The sequence below is a fragment of the Salvelinus fontinalis genome, unplaced genomic scaffold (genome assembly GCF_029448725.1).
Source record: "Salvelinus fontinalis isolate EN_2023a unplaced genomic scaffold, ASM2944872v1 scaffold_0008, whole genome shotgun sequence".
Classification (NCBI taxonomy): domain Eukaryota; kingdom Metazoa; phylum Chordata; class Actinopteri; order Salmoniformes; family Salmonidae; genus Salvelinus; species Salvelinus fontinalis.
The window spans coordinates 322,788-337,365 of record NW_026600217.1 but is presented as its reverse complement, the minus strand read 5'-3'; the positions used below and the strand labels follow the sequence as shown (position 1 = coordinate 337,365).

At 46.2% G+C, this 14,578-nt stretch overlaps 2 protein-coding genes across 2 annotated transcripts in view; one reads left to right on the top strand and one right to left on the bottom strand.

Annotated features, from left to right (window-relative positions):
• The window catches only part of LOC129842036 (transmembrane anterior posterior transformation protein 1 homolog), a gene marked incomplete at its 3' end in the record, with an annotated part of 39,110 nt that extends 33,409 nt beyond the window's left edge, over window positions 1–5,701 (bottom strand). The window contains exons 1-4 of the mRNA XM_055910412.1: window positions 5,512–5,701; window positions 4,697–4,827; window positions 3,716–3,834; window positions 1,655–1,817 (exon numbers count right to left, since the gene is read on the bottom strand). Coding sequence (XP_055766387.1) covers window positions 1,655–1,817; window positions 3,716–3,834; window positions 4,697–4,827; window positions 5,512–5,692 — 594 coding nt within the window. The remainder of the gene's footprint in view (window positions 1–1,654; window positions 1,818–3,715; window positions 3,835–4,696; window positions 4,828–5,511) is intronic.
• Window positions 5,702–9,520: 3,819 nt separating this feature from the next.
• The window catches only part of clrn2 (clarin 2), a 9,741-nt gene continuing 4,683 nt past the window's right edge, over window positions 9,521–14,578 (top strand). The window contains exon 1 of the mRNA XM_055910415.1: window positions 9,521–10,049. Coding sequence (XP_055766390.1) covers window positions 9,797–10,049 — 253 coding nt within the window. The 5' untranslated portion in view covers window positions 9,521–9,796. The remainder of the gene's footprint in view (window positions 10,050–14,578) is intronic.

Below are 14,578 nucleotides of genomic sequence, written 5' to 3'. Positions count from 1 at the left end.
AAGCTGCAGGTACAGGTGAGGTATTAAAAGCTGCAGGTACAGGTGAGGTATTAAAAGCTGCAGGTACAGGTGAGGTATGAAAAGCTGTAGGTACAGGTGAGGTATTAAAAGCTGTAGGTACAGGTGAGGTATTAAAAGACGCAGGTACAGGAGAGGTATTAAAAGCTGCAGGTGCAGGTGAGGTATTAAAAGCTGCAGGTGCAGGTGAGGTATTAAAAGCTGCAGGTACAGGTGAGGTATTAAAAGCTGCAGGTACAGGTGAGGTATGAAAGCTGCAGGTACAGGTGAGGTATTAAAAGCTGCAGGTACAGGTGAGGTATGAAAAGCTGTAGGTACAGGTGAGGTATTAAAAGCTGTAGGTACAGGTGAGGTATTAAAAGACGCAGGTACAGGTGAGGTATTAAAAGCTGCAGGTGCAGGTGAGGTATTAAAAGCTGCAGGTGCAGGTGAGGTATTAAAAGCTGCAGGTACAGGTGAGGTATTAAAAGCTGCAGGTACAGGTGAGGTATGAAAGCTGCAGGTACAGGTGAGGTATTAAAAGCTGCAGGTACAGGTGAGGTATTAAAAGCTGCAGGTACAGGTGAGGTATGAAAGCTGCAGGTACAGGTGAGGTATTAAAAACTGCAGGTACAGGTGAGGTATTAAAAGCTGCAGGTACAGGTGAGGTATTAAAAGCTGCAGGTACAGGTGAGGTATGAAAAGCTGCAGGTACAGGTGAGGTATTAAAAGCTGCAGGTACAGGTGAGGTATGAAAAGATGCAGGTACAGGTGAGGTATGAAAAGCTGCAGGTACAGGTGAGGTATTAAAAGCTGCAGGTACAGGTGAGGTATTAAAAGCTGCAGGTACAGGTGAGGTATTAAAAGCTGTAGGTACAGGTGAGGTATTAAAAGCTGTAGGTACAGGTATAATATAGAGTTTGATGAGACTGTCCTCTGATCAGGTGGTACATCATGCCCTAGTCTCAGTGTGTTACCTCCAGCATGTTGTAGATAATATATAGTTTGATGAGACTGTCCTCTGATCAGGTGGTACATCATGCCCTAGTCTCAGTGTGTTACCTCCAGCATGTTGTAGATAATATATAGTTTGATGAGACTGTCCTCTGATCAGGTGGTACATCATGCCCTAGTCTCAGTGTGTTACCTCCAGCATGTTGTAGATAATATATAGTTTGATGAGACTGTCCTCTGATCAGGTGGTACATCATGCCCTAGTCTCAGTGTGTTACCTCCAGCATGTTGTAGATAATATACAGTTTGATGAGACTGTCCTCTGATCAGGTGGTACATCATGCCCTAGTCTCAGTGTGTTACCTCCAGCATGTTGTAGATAATATATAGTTTGATGAGACTGTCCTCTGATCAGGTGGTACATCATGCCCTAGTCTCAGTGTGTTACCTCCAGCATGTTGTAGATAATATATAGTTTGATGAGACTGTCCTCTGATCAGGTGGTACATCATGCCCTAGTCTCAGTGTGTTACCTCCAGCATGTTGTAGATAATATATAGTTTGATGAGACTGTCCTCTGATCAGGTGGTACATCATGCCCTAGTCTCAGTGTGTTACCTCCAGCATGTTGTAGATAATATATAGTTTGATGAGACTGTCCTCTGATCAGGTGGTACATCATGCCCTAGTCTCAGTGTGTTACCTCCAGCATGTTGTAGATAATATACAGTTTGATGACAGACTGTCCTCTGATCAGGTGGTACATCATGCTGTAATCCACGTAGCTCATCATGACGTAACACAAGACCATGATGAGCCCCTTCAACACGTCACAGACCTGGGCTGGCTGGAGGAGAGGAGACCCCCTGTGGTGGAGAGGAGAGAGAGGAGAGTTAGCATGATGAACCCCCTTCAACACATCACAGACCTGGAGGAGAGGAGAGGAGACCCCCTGTGGTGGAGAGGAGAGAGAGGAGAGTTAGCATGATGAACCCCCTTCAACACATCACAGACCTGGAGGAGAGGAGAGGAGAGGAGACATTTTTTACATTTACATTTTAGTCATTTAGCAGACGCTCTTATCCAGAGCGACTTACAGTAGAGTGCATACATTTTATAACATTTTGTTACATACTGAGACAAGGATATCCCTACCGGCCAAACCCTCCCTAACCCGGACGACGCTATGCCAATTGTGCGTCGCCCCACGGATCTCCCGGTTGCGGCCGGCTGCGACAGAGCCTGGGCGCGAATCCAGAGACTCTGGTGGCGCAGCTAGCACTGCGATGCAGTGCCCTAGACCACTGCGCCACCCGGGACACCCACCCACAGTAGAGACCCCCTGTGGAGGAGAGGACACACCCTGGACAGGACACCAGTCCATCTCAGGACCCCCAGTCTATCTCCTTAATGCCGAGTGGCAAGCAGAGGGGCATCAGGTCCCATTTTTACAGTAGATGTACAGTGTGTACATAGTACCAGTCAAAAGGTTGGGCACACCTACTCATTCCAGGGTTTTTCTTTATTTTTACTATTTTCTACCTTGTAGAATAATAGTGAAGACATCAAAACTATGAAATAACACATATGAAATAATGTAGTAACCAAAAAAGTGTTAAACAAATCAATATATTTGAGATTCTTCAAAGTAGCCACCCTTTGCCTTGATGACAGCTTTGCACACTCTTGGCATTCTCTCAACCAGTTTCACCTGGAATGAGTTGAACAGGGTTTAATTTACGTAATAATACATAGCACAATGCTATTCTACAGGTCAGAGACAGTTGCTGTGTAGGTGTGTATAGGTGTGTTACCTCAGACCACAGCAGGGTCCGTAGTTGGATGAGGTGTGTTACCTCAGACCACAGCAGGGCAGGGTCAGTAGTTGGATGAGGTGTGTAGGTGTGTTACCTCAGACCACAGCAGGGTCAGTAGTTGGATGAGGTGTGTAGGTGTGTTACCTCAGACCACAGCAGGGCAGGGTCAGTAGTTGGATGAGGTGTGTAGGTGTGTTACCTCAGACCACAGCAGGGTCAGTAGTTGGATGAGGTGTGTAGGTGTGTTACCTCAGACCACAGCAGGGTCAGTAGTTGGATGAGGTGTGTGTAGGTGTGTTACCTCAGACCACAGCAGGGTCGGTAGTTGGATGAGGTGTGTGTAGGTGTGTTACCTCAGACCACAGCAGGGTCAGTAGTTGGATGAGGTGTGTAGGTGTGTTACCTCAGACCACAGCAGGGTCAGTAGTTGGATGAGGTGTGTAGGTGTGTTACCTCAGACCACAGCAGGGTCAGTAGTTGGATGAGGTGTGTGTAGGTGTGTTACCTCAGACCACAGCAGGGTCAGTAGTTGGATGAGGTGTGTAGGTGTGTTACCTCAGACCACAGCAGGGTCAGTAGTTGGATGAGGTGTGTGTAGGTGTGTTACCTCAGACCACAGCAGGGTCAGTAGTTGGATGAGGTGTGTGTTACCTCAGACCACAGCAGGGTCAGTAGTTGGATGAGGTGTGTGTAGGTGTGTTACCTCAGACCACAGCAGGGTCAGTAGTTGGATGAGGTGTGTAGGTGTGTTACCTCAGACCACAGCAGGGTCAGTAGTTGGATGAGGTGTGTTACCTCAGACCACAGCAGGGTCAGTAGTTGGATGAGGTGTGTAGGTGTGTTACCTCAGACCACAGCAGGGTCAGTAGTTGGATGAGGTGTGTAGGTGTGTTACCTCAGACCACAGCAGGGTCGGTAGTTGGATGAGGTGTGTGTAGGTGTGTTACCTCAGACCACAGCAGGGCAGGGTCAGTAGTTGGACGAGGGCCAGTAGGACTCTGAGAGGCAGCAGAGTGAACACGTACAGGAAGGCATCCAGACACAGGAAGAAGCCAAACAGCATCAACTACACAGAGAGACAGAGATTCACTATGTTGACTGTCTATTTCAGCTGCCTTGACAATGTCAACACGTTTCCCATGCCAATAACGCCCCTTTGAATTGACATTTAATAAAGGGATGGAGAGAGAGGATGGGAAGAGGAGGAGGAAGGGGGAGGAAGAGCGGGAGGAGGAAGGGCAGGAGGAGGGAGGAAGAGCAGGAGGAGGAAGGGCGGGAAGAGGAAGGGCGGGAGGAGTAGGGGGAGGAAGAGCGGGAGGAGTAAGGGCGGGAGGAGTAAGGGGAGGAAGAGCGGGAGGAGGAAGAGCCCGGAGGAGGAAGAGCGAGAGGAGGGGGGAGGAAGAGCGGGAGGAGGGGAAGGAAGAGCGGGAGGAGGGGGAGGAAGAGCGGGAGGAGGGGAAGAAGAGCGGGAGGAGGGGGGAGGAAGAGCGGGAGGAGGAAGCGCCGGAAGAGGAAGAGCCGGAGGAGGAAGAGCGAGAGGAGGGGGATGAAGAGCGGGAGGAGGAAGGGCGGGAGGAGGAAGGGCGGGAGGAGGAAGGGCAGGAAGAGGGGGGAGGCAGAGCGGGAGGAGGAAGGGCAGGAAGAGGGGGGAGGCAGAGCGGGAGGCGGAAGAGCGGGAGGCGGAAGAGCGGGAGGATGAAGAGCGGGAGGGGGAGGAGGAAGTGCGGGAGGAGGAAGAGCGGGAGGAGAAAGAGGAGGAGGAGGAAGAGCAGGAGAGAGTGGGACAACCTCAACCAAGGTGTTGTGTGGTTCTGAAATGGTGATGTGTGTGTGTGTGTGTGTGTGTGTGTGTGTGTGTGTGTGTGTGTGTGTGTGTGTGTGTGTGTGTGTGTGTGTGTGTGTGTGTGTGTGTGTGTGTGTGTGTGTACCTTCTCTAGTTCTTTGGGGATGCGGAGGCAGGTGTAGACCCTCTCTCGTCTCTCTGTGTATTTAGCCTCGTTGTGTTCCAGGAAGTATCCTCGGGTCAGCTCCGCCCCCATGAACCTCACTAGGGACAGATCTACACACACACACACACACACACACAGTAATTATTAAGAGTGTAACTTCTCCTCAATCCCTCCATCTACAGCTGTCCACACTGCTCCTCAATCCCTCCATCTACAGCTGTCCACACTGCTCCTCAATCCCTCCATCTACAGCTGTCCACACTGCTCCTCAATCTGTCCCCACTGTACCTCTGTCTGTCTAGGTGCTAGCTACAACAAGCTAGTTAGCTGGCAAGCTGTAACCCTGCAAAGCTAGCTGGCTGTGTTCTGTTAGCTAGCTACTACTACTACTACTACTACTACTACTACTACTACTACTACTACCGTTAGCTAGCTAGCTGGCTGGCTGTGTAACTAACTGCGTACTATTGTTTGGATGCTGAAATCCGTGATTACTTTAGTATTTTTGTAAAAACGTAATTTAATGTGACGTTGGAGCGCCAGTCCGCCCACACGAGTAGCGGCTCAACAACTCCGTCGTTTACCGGGCCGGTGTGGCTAGCTACCCGGCTGGTGTGGCTAGCTAGCCGGCTGGCTACCCGGCTGGTGTGGCTGGCTACCCGGCTGGTGTGGCTAGCTGGCCGGCTGTGTTTGTTTACGAACGGAGCCCCGTCCACACTCACCTGAACCAGTACCTGGGCTTGAAACGAGACCAGAGAGCTCTCCTCCGGCATAGGTGCTGGTTCAGTACTCACCAGACAGACTCCGTTTCTTGTCCTTCTGGACTTTCTTCTTGTCGTAAAACCCCAGCGTCTCCGTCACCTCGGAGGTCTCCTTCGACCCCCGGCTCTCACTACCTCCCTCCATCCGTCTCTCCCTGCCCTCTTTCTCCGGTTCGCTCTCCTCTCCCTGAGCCGCTGCTAAGGAGTCCGCCATCTTGTTCTACGGCTCGGCTGGCAGACAGGCGCGTCACTTCCGTGGGTCCGTCACCACGTAGCGCCAGAAACACAAACATACATCTACTGTTTGTCTACCTGAAGTCAGACACCATAGAGAAGGATAGAGGACTCTAGTAGACAAAAGGCTATATTAACATATACGTCTACCTGAAGTCAGACACCATAGAGAAGGATAGAGGACTCTAGTAGACAAAAGGCTATATTAACATATACGTCTACCTGAAGTCAGACACCATAGAGAAGGATAGAGGTCTCTAGTAGACAAAAGGCTATATTAACATATACGTCTACCTGAAGTCAGACACCATAGAGAAGGATAGAGGACTCTAGTAGACAAAAGGCTATATTAACATATACGTCTACCTGAAGTCAGACACCATAGAGAAGGATAGAGGTCTCTAGTAGACAAAAGGCTATATTAACATATACGTCTACCTGAAGTCAGACACCATAGAGAAGGATAGAGGTCTCTAGTAGACAAAAGGCTATGTTTACATATACATCTACTGCATACCACTGCTGGCTTGCTTCTGAAGCTAAGCAGGGTTGGTCCTGGTCAGTCCCTGGATGGGAGACCAGGTGCTGCTGGAAGTGGTGTTGGAGGGCCAGTAGGAGGCACTCTTTCCTCTGGTCTAAACAAAGATCCCAATGCCCCAGGGCAGTGATTGGGGACACTGCTCTGTGTAGGGTGCCGTCTTTCGGATGGGACGTTAAACGGGTGTCCTGACTCTCTGAGGTCATTAAAGATCCCATGGCACTTATCGTAAGAGTAGGGGTGTTAACCCCGGTGTCCTGGCTAAATTCCCAATCTGGCCCTCAACCATCACGGTCACCTAATAATCCCCAGTTTACAATTGGCTCATTCATCCCCCTCCTCTCCCCTGTAACTATTCCCCAGGTCGTTGCTGCAAATGAGAACGTGTTCTCAGTCAACTTACCTGGTAAAATAACGGATAAATAAAATAAAAAATAAATATGACCTGAAGTCAGACACCATAGAGAAGGATAGAGGCCTCTAGTAGACAAAAGGCTATGTTAACATGGGCCGCCCCACTGTGACGTGACATTTTGGGGAGAGCTTTTGCAGAGACGGGGATGGTGGTTGGAAGAGCAGGGCTTGCTTGAAATTAAAAAGTGTCGTGGTAGCTTTTGATAAAGAATTAACATCAAGATGAAGCAGCTGCATTATAAGTGGGATGTCCCTCTATATAAATACATTTGATTTGATATGTACTGTTGAGCGCGACATCCCGATGGGTTCCTGCTGATTGTACTTGAGAAAGCAAGAACTAGATGTATGTCAGGAGAAGTGCAGTAATATCATGTTATCATACTTGGAATACGGAGGAAGGAATGGAGGGAAAAGAGAGGCAGAGGAGGTCTGAGAGAGGGAGGAAGACTGTGAGCTTGAGTCTGTTAAAAATGGCCCGGAAAAAAAGTGAGATGGTTTGTTAAAGAAGAATGGTAGAAAGTGTAAACAGAGTGAGCTGAAGACAGGAGGAGACATGGAAGTGAAGGAGGGTGAACTACTATCCTGTATAAAGCACCATTCTGCACTAAATGTAATTTTTAATCAGACATTTAGAACAACACAAATAAATAATCATAACACGATATAAATATAATATATTTATTATATAATTAACAAAGACAACTAGAAACAAATTGTAGTATCTAAATATAAATAAATAAAGAGAATCAAATGATTACACTATTACACTATTGCTGACAAAAACAACATACAAATAAATCTCACAAATCCTACATCACACAAACAGCTTATAAAGAAGAGAAACTGATCGCGCAAAGGTCACCATTCTTAATTATTATTATAATAATTTTATACAGGATACTAGTGCAGGATACTAGTCTAGACAATATAGTAGTCTATACAGGATAGTAGTCTATACAGGATAGTAGTCTATACAGGATAGTAGTCTATACAGGATAGTAATCTATACAGGATAGTAGTCTATACAGGATAGTAGTCTACATTGACTGTCTTCTGTATATTACTGTGTACTGTATGACTGGCAGACAGACAGGAAGTGTCTTCTGTATATTACTGTGTACTGTATGACTGGCAGACAGACAGGAAGTGTCTTCTGTATATTACTGTGTACTGTATGACTGGCAGACAGACAGGAAGTGTCTTCTGTATATTACTGTGTACTGTATGACTGGCAGACAGACAAGAAGTGTATTCTGTATATTCCTGTGTACTGTATGACTGGCAGACAGACAGGAAGTGTCTTCTGTATATTACTGTGTACTGTATGACTGGCAGACAGACAGGAAGTGAAATCGTTCAGGAACCCTGAGCATCAAAGGTCAAGTCTCATCAATAAATAATCAATCAATCTATTACAACACTAAAACAGCAGCTAAAGGTTAACACACACACACACACACACACACACACACACACACACACACACACACACACACACACACATCCAGAGAGAGAGAGACAGAGAGAGAGAGAGAGAGAGGGTGAAGAATGGATGAGAGAGTGTACCATTTGTACATTGTTACAACACTGTATATATATAAAATGACATTTGTAATGTCTTTCTTGTTTTGAAACTTCTGTATGTGTAATGTTTACTGTTAATTTGTATTGTTTATTTCACTTTTGTGTATTATCTACCTCACTTGCTTTGGCAATGTTAACACATGTTTCCCATGCCAATAAAGCCCCTTGAATTGAATTGAATTGAATTGAGAGAGAGAGAGAGAGAGAGAGAGAGGAGGGTGGAGAGAGAGAGACAGAGAGACAGAGACAGAGAGAGAGAGAGAGAGACAGAGAGACAGAGACAGAGACAGAGAGAGAGAGAGACAGACAGAGAGACAGAGAGAGAGAGAGAGAGAGAGAGAGAGAGAGAGAGAGAGAGAGAGAGAGAGAGAGAGAGAGAGAGAGAGAGAGAGAGACAGAGAGAGAGAGAGAGAGAGAGAGAGAGAGAGAGAGAGAGAGAGAGAGAGAGAGAGAGAGAGAGAGAGAGAGAGAGACAGAGAGGGAGACAGAGAGAGAGAGAGGGAGGAGGGTGTTAGTAGGGCAGCATGTAACCCAGTGACTAGCAGCCCAACAGCATGCTGGGATAGAGTTTCTTCCTGTAACAGATCCCTCTGATCTGACCGACACAGACTGGATCTCAGCTTTTAACAGCAGCCTCTCTACCAGGTATCACAACAAGCTGTTTCAGTTCACAGTGTTTTGATGTTATGACCAACAACCACTGACTGAAATAACAACTCCGGACCGGCTGGGATGATCCCGACCCTCGGTATGCCCGTGGGGTGTTCCCGTGCGCTCTGCTTCAAAAGCAGCGCTGCATACAAAGGTCAAGTTGTAAGAGAGGGAATGCCGTGAGGAGAGGAGACGAGAGGAGACGAGACGATACGAGACGAGAGGAGAGGAGAGGAGAGTAGACGAGAGGAGACGAGAGGAGACGAGAGGAGAGGAGAGGAGACGAGAGGAGACGAGAGGAGACGAGAGGAGACGAGAGGAGACGAGAGGAGACGAGAGGAGACGAGAGGAGACGAGAGGAGAGGAGACGAGACGAGAGGAGACGAGAGGAGAGGAGACGAGAGGAGACGAGAGGAGACGAGAGGAGACGAGAGGAGACGAGAGGAGACGAGAGGAGACGAGACGAGAGGAGAGGAGACGAGACGAGAGGAGACGAGAGGGGAGGAGACGAGAGGAGACGAGAGGAGACGAGAGGAGACGAGAGGAGACGAGAGGAGACGAGAGGAGACGAGAGGAGACGAGGGGAGACGAGGGGAGACGAGGGGAGAGGAGAGGAGAGGAGGGGAGAGGAGAGGAGAGGAGACGAGACGAGACGAGAGGAGGGGAGAGGAGAGGAGAGGAGACGAGAGGAGACGAGAGGAGACGAGAGGAGACGAGAGGAGACGAGAGGAGACGAGAGGAGACGAGAGGAGAGGACCGTACCGCCGCCGCATGAAGACATGAACAGATAGACATGGAGGTGGAACGTAAAGACATTTGTTGTTATTTTTGTTGTTGTTGTTGTTTATCCAAACCCAGCGCGTTTCAGCGAGGCACCCTGACAGACCGCACGCCATGCCGTCGTTATGGAAACGTTTGACCTTTTCCTTCGCCACTCTGCTCTGCGTGCTCTCTGCCACTCTGCTAATGGTGGCCCTGGCGACGGAGCGCTGGGTCAGCGGGAGGATCCTGTGCGGTACCGGGGCAGAGCTGGTCAGCGCCAACTGTACAGAACTGGACAAGTTTACCGGACACGTCTACTACGGGTTGTTCCAGGGTCAGAAGACGAGGAGGTGTGGACTGGGAAACCGTAGCTCCAAGATACACAGTAAGACTGTTATGGGTGGATATCTACTACAGACTGTTATGGGGATATCTACTACAGACTGTTATGGGGATATCTACTACAGACTGTTATGGGGGATATCTACTACAGACTGTTATGGGGATATCTACTACAGACTGTTATGGGGATATCTACTACAGACTGTTATGGGGATATCTACTACAGACTGTTATGGGGGATATCTACTACAGACTGTTATGGGGATATCTACTACAGACTGTTATGGGGGGATATCTACTACAGACTGTTATGGGGGATATCTACTACAGACTGTTATGGGGGATATCTACTACAGACTGTTATGGGGGGATATCTACTACAGACTGTTATGGGGGATATCTACTACAGACTGTTATGGGGATATCTACTACAGACTGTTATGGGGGATATCTACTACAGACTGTTATGGGGGATATCTACTACAGACTGTTATGGGGGATATCTACTACAGACTGTTATGGGGATATCTACTACAGACTGTTATGGGGGATATCTACTACAGACTGTTATGGGGATATCTACTACAGACTGTTATGGGGATATCTACTACAGACTGTTATGGGGATATCTACTACAGACTGTTATGGGGGATATCTACTACAGACTGTTATGGGGATATCTACTACAGACTGTTATGGGGGATATCTACTACAGACTGTTATGGGGATATCTACTACAGACTGTTATGGGGATATCTACTACAGACTGTTATGGGGATATCTACTACAGACTGTTATGGGGGATATCTACTACAGACTGTTATGGGGATATCTACTACAGACTGTTATGGGGGATATCTACTACAGACTGTTATGGGGATATCTACTACAGACTGTTATGGGGATATCTACTACAGACTGTTATGGGGATATCTACTACAGACTGTTATGGGGATATCTACTACAGACTGTTATGGGGGATATCTACTACAGACTGTTATGGGGATATCTACTACAGACTGTTATGGGGGATATCTACTACAGACTGTTATGGGGGATATCTACTACAGACTGTTATGGGGATATCTACTACAGACTGTTATGGGGGATATCTACTACAGACTGTTATGGGGGATATCTACTACAGACTGTTATGGGGGATATCTACTACAGACTGTTATGGGGGATATCTACTACAGACTGTTATGGGGGATATCTACTACAGACTGTTATGGGGATATCTACTACAGACTGTTATGGGGATATCTACTACAGACTGTTATGGGGATATCTACTACAGACTGTTATGGGGATATCTACTACAGACTGTTATGGGGATATCTACTACAGACTGTTATGGGGATATCTACTACAGACTGTTATGGGGATATCTACTACAGACTGTTATGGGGATATCTACTACAGACTGTTATGGGGGATATCTACTACAGACTGTTATGGGGGATATCTACTACAGACTGTTATGGGGATATCTACTACAGACTGTTATGGGGGATATCTACTACAGACTGTTATGGGGATATCTACTACAGACTGTTATGGGGATATCTACTACAGACTGTTATGGGGATATCTACTACAGACTGTTATGGGGATATCTACTACAGACTGTTATGGGGGATATCTACTACAGACTGTTATGGGGATATCTACTACAGACTGTTATGGGGATATCTACTACAGACTGTTATGGGGATATCTACTACAGACTGTTATGGGGATATCTACTACAGACTGTTATGGGGATATCTACTACAGACTGTTATGGGGGATATCTACTACAGACTGTTATGGGGGATATCTACTACAGACTGTTATGGGGGATATCTACTACAGACTGTTATGGGGGATATCTACTACAGACTGTTATGGGGGATATCTACTACAGACTGTTATGGGGATATCTACTACAGACTGTTATGGGGGATATCTACTACAGACTGTTATGGGGGATATCTACTACAGACTGTTATGGGGATATCTACTACAGACTGTTATGGGGGGATATCTACTACAGACTGTTATGGGGGATATCTACTACAGACTGTTATGGGGATATCTACTACAGACTGTTATGGGGGGATATCTACTACAGACTGTTATGGGGATATCTACTACAGACTGTTATGGGGGATATCTACTACAGACTGTTATGGGGGATATCTACTACAGACTGTTATGGGGGATATCTACTACAGACTGTTATGGGGGATATCTACTACAGACTGTTATGGGGGATATCTACTACAGACTGTTATGGGGATATCTACTACAGACTGTTATGGGGGATATCTACTACAGACTGTTATGGGGGATATCTACTACAGACTGTTATGGGGATATCTACTACAGACTGTTATGGGGATATCTACTACAGACTGTTATGGGGATATCTACTACAGACTGTTATGGGGGATATCTACTACAGACTGTTATGGGGGATATCTACTACAGACTGTTATGGGGGATATCTACTACAGACTGTTATGGGGATATCTACTACAGACTGTTATGGGGGATATCTACTACAGACTGTTATGGGGGATATCTACTACAGACTGTTATGGGGATATCTACTACAGACTGTTATGGGGGATATCTACTACAGACTGTTATGGGGATATCTACTACAGACTGTTATGGGGATATCTACTACAGACTGTTATGGGGATATCTACTACAGACTGTTATGGGGATATCTACTACAGACTGTTATGGGGATATCTACTACAGACTGTTATGGGGATATCTACTACAGACTGTTATGGGGATATCTACTACAGACTGTTATGGGGGATATCTACTACAGACTGTTATGGGGATATCTACTACAGACTGTTATGGGGATATCTACTACAGACTGTTATGGGGGATATCTACTACAGACTGTTATGGGGATATCTACTACAGACTGTTATGGGGATATCTACTACAGACTGTTATGGGGATATCTACTACAGACTGTTATGGGGGATATCTACTACAGACTGTTATGGGGGATATCTACTACAGACTGTTATGGGGGATATCTACTACAGACTGTTATGGGGATATCTACTACAGACTGTTATGGGGGATATCTACTACAGACTGTTATGGGGGATATCTACTACAGACTGTTATGGGGATATCTACTACAGACTGTTATGGGGATATCTACTACAGACTGTTATGGGGGATATCTACTACAGACTGTTATGGGGATATCTACTACAGACTGTTATGGGGGATATCTACTACAGACTGTTATGGGGATATCTACTACAGACTGTTATGGGGGATATCTACTACAGACTGTTATGGGGGATATCTACTACAGACTGTTATGGGGATATCTACTACAGACTGTTATGGGGATATCTACTACAGACTGTTATGGGGGATATCTACTACAGACTGTTATGGGGATATCTACTACAGACTGTTATGGGGGATATCTACTACAGACTGTTATGGGGGATATCTACTACAGACTGTTATGGGGATATCTACTACAGACTGTTATGGGGGATATCTACTACAGACTGTTATGGGGGATATCTACTACAGACTGTTATGGGGATATCTACTACAGACTGTTATGGGGATATCTACTACAGACTGTTATGGGGGATATCTACTACAGACTGTTATGGGGGATATCTACTACAGACTGTTATGGGGATATCTACTACAGACTGTTATGGGGATATCTACTACAGACTGTTATGGGGATATCTACTACAGACTGTTATGGGGATATCTACTACAGACTGTTATGGGGATATCTACTACAGACTGTTATGGGGATATCTACTACAGACTGTTATGGGGATATCTACTACAGACTGTTATGGGGGATATCTACTACAGACTGTTATGGGGATATCTACTACAGACTGTTATGGGGATATCTACTACAGACTGTTATGGGGGATATCTACTACAGACTGTTATGGGGGATATCTACTACAGACTGTTATGGGGATATCTACTACAGACTGTTATGGGGATATCTACTACAGACTGTTATGGGGATATCTACTACAGACTGTTATGGGGATATCTACTACAGACTGTTATGGGGATATCTACTACAGACTGTTATGGGGATATCTACTACAGACTGTTATGGGGATATCTACTACAGACTGTTATGGGGGATATCTACTACAGACTGTTATGGGGGATATCTACTACAGACTGTTATGGGGATATCTACTACAGACTGTTATGGGGGATATCTACTACAGACTGTTATGGGGATATCTACTACAGACTGTTATGGGGATATCTACTACAGACTGTTATGGGGATATCTACTACAGACTGTTATGGGGATATCTACTACAGACTGTTATGGGGATATCTACTACAGACTGTTATGGGGATATCTACTACAGACTGTTATGGGGATATCTACTACAGACTGTTATGGGGATATCTACTACAGACTGTTATGGGGATATCTACTACAGACTGTTATGGGGATATCTACTACAGACTGTTATGGGGATATCTACTACAGACTGTTATGGGGATATCTACTACAGACTGTTATGGGGATATCTA